This window comes from Streptopelia decaocto (assembly GCF_964273445.1).
Source record: "Streptopelia decaocto genome assembly, chromosome: 15".
Lineage (NCBI taxonomy): Eukaryota > Metazoa > Chordata > Aves > Columbiformes > Columbidae > Streptopelia > Streptopelia decaocto.
Window position 1 is genome coordinate 14,542,745 of NC_138670.1, and position 6,861 is coordinate 14,549,605.

The 6,861-nt window shown below is 45.9% G+C and overlaps 1 protein-coding gene across 1 annotated transcript; it reads left to right on the forward strand.

Moving 5' to 3' along the window:
* Nucleotides 1-236: 236 nt before the first annotated feature.
* On the forward strand, nt 237-1,193 carry LOC309446417 (olfactory receptor 14A16-like; the record flags this gene model as incomplete). The annotated part of the gene is made up of 1 exon (XM_082066168.1): nt 237-1,193. One exon carries the CDS (start codon nt 237-239, stop codon nt 1,191-1,193), a length of 957 nt encoding a protein of 318 aa, XP_081922294.1.
* Between the last annotated feature and the right edge of the window lie 5,668 nt (nt 1,194-6,861).

The following is a 6,861-nucleotide window of genomic DNA, read 5'->3' on the forward strand; positions in this document are numbered from 1 at the left end:
GGGAGAGGCCCTGATCCTCACAGCACAATCAGAAAGCACAAACCACAGCTCCAGCCAGGGAGATGACCACAGGGGCTGCCAAAAAGGAGAGAACAATTTGCATTTCTGTATGCGGTGGCACAGGTGGGAGTAGAAGAGGGATGTTGATTGAGGGGGGGAAGAGATTTTCTGGGAGAGCTCTGTCCTGATTTGTCAACGTGCTCTCCTGTTTCCACAGGAATGACCAGAGGCTGCAGATGTCCAACAGCAGCTCCATCACCCAGTTCCTCCTCCTGCCGTTCACAGACACACGGGAGCTGCAGCTCTTGCACTTCTGGCTCTTCCTGGGCATCTACCTGGCTGCCCTCCTGGGCAACGGCCTCATCATCACCACCATAGCCTGGGACCAGCACCTCCACACCCCCATGTACTTCTTCCTGCTCAACCTCGCCCTCCTCGACCTGGGCTGCATCTCCACCACTGTCCCCAAATCCACGGCCAACTCCCTCTGGGACACCAGGGCCATCTCATACTTGGGATGTGTGACACAGCTCTTTTTGTTTCTCTTCTTGATCACATCAGAGTTTTATCTCCTTACCGTCATGTCGTACGACCGCTACGTTGCCATCTGCAAACCCCTGCACTACGGGACCCTCCTGGGCAGCAGAGCTTGTGTCCACATGGCAGCAGCTGCCTGGGCCACTGGGTTTCTCACTGCTCTGCTGCACACGGCCAATACATTTTCACTGCCCCTGTGCAAGGGCAATGCCCTGGGCCAGTTCTTCTGTGAAATCCCCCAGATCCTCAAGCTCTCCTGCTCACACTCCTACCTCAGGGAACTTGGGCTTATTGTGGTCAGTGTCTGTTTAGCATTTGTGTGTTTTGTGTTCATTGTGGTGTCGTATGTGCAGATCTTCAGGGCCGTGCTGAGGATCCCCTCTGAGCAGGGACGGCACAAAGCCTTTTCCACCTGCCTCCCTCACCTGGCTGTGGTCTCCCTGTTCCTCAGCACTGCCACGTTTGCCAACCTGAAGCCCCCCTCCATCTCTTCTCCATCCCTGGGCCTGGTGGTTTCAGTTCTGTACTCAGTGGTGCCTCCAGCAGTGAACCCCCTCATCTACAGCATGAGGAACCAGGAGCTCAAGGATTCCCTGTGGAAACTGATGGCTGGAGTATTTTCTGATGCAATAAACTGCCCATCATCTTCTGCATAACAGTTACTGTATAAATTGTTGCAGGCCCAATCTGTCTTCTGTATTTTTTGTTCCGCTTGTGTTTTTCTACATGTGATAATATGGTCATCCTCCTTCTAATCCACTGTCTTCTTTGGTTATTGAGGAGCTGTGTAAATGAGAAGCTGTGCTCTATTTGTGTTTCAACAAATTAAAAGTCCCTGCAGCATGTAGTTTTTCCTGAGATCCTTTCACAAGGCCTGTTTGGAGCTGCAGGGTCAGTTCCTGTGTACATGGGTGGAGGGGAACAGAGTCCAGCCTGGCAGCCCTGCCAGGGAGCACCAGCGCTTGTTCTTCCAGAGCTGTTCTGGTTCCACTCCCACACTCTCCTTCTCATCCCTTGTGTTGGTGCAAGGCCTGAGTGCTCTGGCAGCTTGGTCACCGTCCTGCTGTGTGTCAGTCCTGTGGGCGCAGGCAGGGACAGGCAATGGGCACTGCTGTCACAGAGCTGGACTCAGAACAGCCTTTCCAGATAGAAAGGTCATCTGGTCAGGGCAGGACCTGAAGGTTTAGATCTTCTTACAAAGTTTTTCTCAATAACATTTTCAAGAAAGTCACCCACAGATGAAACCCCAGTGTACAGCTGAACAGAGTGTGTGTGCAGGGCTGGCACACAGCAGTGTCCTCTCACAGCCAGGCTCCTGCCAGAGACCTGCAGGACCAGCAGAGCAGGGGCTGGGCTGTGCCCCTGTGCACTGGACACCCCACAGAAGGAGCCTCAAGTGACTCATCATACACTGGCCCGTCACCCACAGAGGTTGTTCTTCCCTCCATGGATGGACACTCAATGAGTACTTCAGCAGTCTGTGTTTGCTTTGTACAGATGAGATGTGAGCACGCACATCATGTATGTGAGGTGACATGAACACAAGTGAGCACAAACTCCATCAACTGTTCCTTGGGGTTCCATGAAGACCTGTGGCACACACAAGGTCTTGAGGTCACTTCATGTTTGGAGAAACACCCCATGGGAAATCACCGGAATGCAGCAATGGGATCTTCTTCCTTGAACTGAGGTCCCTGTGTCTATCCCTCATGACGTGGAACATCTCAGATGAGTGCAGAGCAGGTGACACACCACAGCACTGAAGTGTCTCCTGTCCTTTGTGAGTGGCAACAGGAGGCCAGAGGGACACTCTGAATCCTGCCTATGTGTAAAAGTGACAGACTCTGTCTCTGAACATCCCTGGGTGCATAAGGAGTCCTGAGACCAGCTCAGATGTGGACACCTGACAGACACTGACATTTCTGTGTGTTACTCCAGGAACAAACCCCACTGGCCCAAGCAGATCTACCTCATGTGCTCCTGTCTGCTATGTCATCCTTACCCGTGAGTCTGGATTGTGGTCTCAGATGTACCAGAGCAATCAGAGAGGTTCTGAGGTCCTTGGAAAAGGCAGTTGTCAAACCTGTCTTCAAGAAGGGCGGGAATGAGAATTGTGAGAATTACAGGCTACTCAGCCCAGCTCCATCCCTGAGAAGGGAATGGGACAAGTCTTCCTGCAGGCATGTCCAGAGACGTAACGTGTGTGTTGCCCCATTAATTCCCCGTTGAACAGACGGCCAACCTGGCTGAAGCCAACACTTCTGAAGAAGACAAAATAAAAGCCATGATGATCCAGTCCTGCTGGGAATACAATCCAGCCACGTGAGTGTTGCTCATGTCAGATCTCCTCTCTGAAGATGATGGAAAACTTGTCAAGGCATTTGCTTTAACAAGGGTGACACTTCATTCCTTTTTTTTTCCCCCAAAACACTTGTAGTTACGTGAAGAAACCTCCACCATCGTACACTTGTTTCCGTTGCGGAAAACCCGGCCACTATATAAAGAACTGCCCGACAAAAGGGGTAAGACTGGGGGGAACTTATGGGGGTGCTTTTTAAAAATCTTTTAGCTTCTAATTTTAATATTATCGTATTCCATTTTAATATTATCATATGAAGAATTGTTTCGCTTGGAGTGAAATGCAGAGGTTGTCCAACAACGTTGCAAAGCCCTTCAAATACAAGGCAACCTGGAATTCTAAATGTAATGTTTTCTTGTTTCTAGGTAATAGACAATAAATATGGCTGTAGATCATCCTCTGTGATCCTTCATGCCTGTTTATCTACTTCAGTATTACTGGAAATTTTTATGTTTTGAACTCTTTTGAATGACATTTTGCAGTTTTTAGGATTCTCTACAAAACCGAGATGTATCTGTTGACCCCACCTGTTGGATATTTGTGTGTTTCCGTTACACAAGTCTTTTGTTGAATATTCATGCAACCCTTATGCTTGGCAAAAGGAGAGGATTAGAAGATTTTGCTAGTTGAAATCATCACTGCAATGTCATTTCAAGTGTGGGTCTCCAGATGAGAGATGTCTGCCTTTCTGTTTGTAACAGGACAAAACTTTTGAGCCTGTTCCCAGGATTAAAAAGAGCACAGGAATTCCCAGGAGTTTCCTGATGGAGGTTGAAGATCCCAGTACAAGGGGCGCGATGCTGACAAACACCGGAAAATACGCTATACCGATTATTAACGCGTAAGTACGGAATTAATTGGACTGAACCAAAAGGCAATGAGAGAAACCACGTGTCAGCGTGTGAGCGGCAACGCCAGCAAGTTGCGCAGCACCTGTAGTGATGGGGGAAGAAGCGTTGTCACATTCTCATAACCTGAAAATTCCATCTATTATCTCCCTTTGATGAAATCCAAAGCTTGGAAAAGCTTTCCTTTGCCCATCTTCAACTCTTTTATTTTCCACTCCCCGCTCCAGGGAAGCTTATGCGAGAGGGAAGAAGGAAAAACCTCCATTTTTACCAGCGGAACCGCCCTCCTCCTCCTCAAACCATGGCCCTGTTCCCAAGGAGTTGTTGTGTCTCATTTGTAAAGACATAACGACTGATGCCGTCATTATTCCCTGCTGTGGAAACAGTTATTGCGATGAATGTAAGTGTTTGGTAATGCCAAGGATCACACCTGCTCTTCTGAAAGTAGAACTATAAGAAAGAAATATAATTAAAAAAATCAGAAAATAAATATAAGAAATAAATATAAATTAATCCGCATTCTTCTCCCTGAGAGGGTTGGTTCAGGCCTCCAGAACTCAAACCTACCTACTCATGGTTTTTGAGACGTGTGTTATTCGTTAACCTTGAGGCTGGTGACTTCTCACTGGATGAGAAGGTGGAAAAATGATCAGTCGAAACATCCAGGCACAGCCTCATCTAATGAGACTAATTAGAACACCAGGACACAGCCCCGTCTACATCTTCAAATGTTGCAAGAGCAGAATATCAAAACTCAACAGTTATTTGCTGCATATGAGAAACGTTTTACACTATTGAACATTTAGAGCTTCATGCTCTTAATTCCAGACCATATTTCGTCATGAATCATCTAAGTGTTCTTATAATTGATTAGAACCCACAAAATGTCCTTAGTTTGGCTAAAAATATTTGGATGGCTCTAATTCTTCACAGGTATCAGGACAGCGTTACTGGAATCTGAGGAACATAAATGCCCAACATGTCACCGGACGGATGTGTCTCCTGATGCTTTAGTTGCCAACAAGTTCCTACGCCAGGTAACGCGATGACTTTTACATGAGCTGATTGCAAGAAAAGTCTGTTTGTAAAAACTATGGATTTACATCTCCTTAAGCAAGGCTGTATTGCTTAAGGCTGAATTTCCTGTTCAAACACATTATCTGTTGTTCCAGAAGGTCACAACTCTAAATTTAGAGGCAATTTGTCCAATTCAGGTCACAGTTTTGTTGAGTGTGATCGCCTCACATTCAAATTCAGCGTTAACACTGACGGAGTTTAAATACCAAAGTATTAAATAAAGGATTAAATACCAATCCTTAACATCCATGTTTAACGTGACATGTTCCTATCTCTGTATGTTGATTTATTTTAGGTTTGATGGCATTTGCAGGAATGCACAAGTAATTTGACTCCGCAGAGGCTTTTGTGTGGAGATCTGCCGAAGTTTCTGGAATATATTCTGTAACGTTACCTTTCCGTAAATGGTTTTTCTGCCTCCAGGCTGTGAACAACTTCAGAAATGGAACTGTCTACACAACAAGGGTCCGTAAGCAGCTTTGGCAGCAGCCGCCACCACTCGTGACACCTCCTGCTGCTCTGGTGACAAACGCGGAACGTTCCAGATCTTCCTCTCTGCCCATCAGCCATTTGTCAGAAGAGAAGGTGAGTTTTACTTCAATATACACCATGATTTTCGGATTTCAGTAGGGCTTATTTTCCATGCGTTTGCATTGATTCCCCAGGACTATCAGGTTCCTGCTCCAAGACAAGCAGCTTTACCACATCTCCTGGGCCCCCAAGGACAATCAACCCCCACAACCGGTAACTATAACCTTAGAATTTCTTAAAAAACCTTCTCTTCAGAGAAACTGAATGGGATTTTTTTCTTTCTCCTCTCCCCACTCCAAAAGGTCCGTCAATGAAAGCCAGGGCAATTTGCACAGCAGGTGACGAAGCAGCCCGGGAACTGTGAGTATTGCACAGGAATGTTGAGCCTTGAGGTGGTTCTGGTGCCCTTGGGGTCGCCATTATGAGCCCTGAGCTGATCTTGGTGCCACTATTTTGAGCCCTGAGATGTGGGGCCCAAACCTGACACCACGATTCATAGTGTGGCCTTTTCTTATATTGACCATGTTTTCTTTTATTGGTGTCTTTTCATAATAAAGTTCAAACTGTAATTGTAATAAAGGTCAAACTTATTTCAACAGGGAAAAGATGGAGCTGAAACCTGATGAGTTTACAGATGATTCTGTGAAGGAATTGATGGAATTTAAAAGGAGTGCAAAGGAGCGCACACCTTCGTTTTCCAGGTAACTGCTTTATATGTCTGTGATGGAGAAACAGATTGTTCAGAAGAAGCCGCAGGAGTTCCACTCCACATCTCTGTCATTGGGTGGATTGGATGACTCCCGGGTTTGCAGTGACAGGAGTTTCCTGCGTGGGTTACAGCTCAAATAAGGTCAGAGAAACTGTCTTCAGTTCATTTTTTGTTTCTCTCATGTGGATACCCAGAGGGATTTTAACTTGGACTGCAGACTGGTGGCTCCCACTAGTCTTTTGCTGACATGGTTAAATTTTTCTTAGGAATTAGAAGATCAGACTTGTTTGTAAAGAAATCTTCAATTGGTGAAGGACTTTGAGAGGAGGAAGGATGCCAATGAACATAGGGGGAATAATGTGAAATGATTCTTTAAAAAATAGTAAAGGAAAAGCTTGCGAAGAAAAAAACTCAGGGCAGCTGGTGGTTCCTATCCCCCAAAATCGCTTGGGCAGGAGTCTGAAGAGCTCTCTATTAGTCATGATGCCAGGATCTGTCATATTTCCAGAAACTGAGTTTAGAAACTTTTAGAGGTGATTTGATCAACATGTGGTCACTGTTCCTGGTCAGAGCTCAAGGTATGTGCAAGATTTTGCAGGGACATCTGGCTGGAAGTGTTGATTAAACAGTATGGAGGATTAAATAGTACATAGGATTAAATAGTATATAGGATTGCAGTACAAGTGCTTTGCATCCTCTACAAATTGCCAAATAAGTTGTGAAGATAAATAGACTAGACTGGCATTTGAAAATCAAGCGTGACTGTCTGCAGGTTAAACCATGTTTTCGTGCTATTTGAT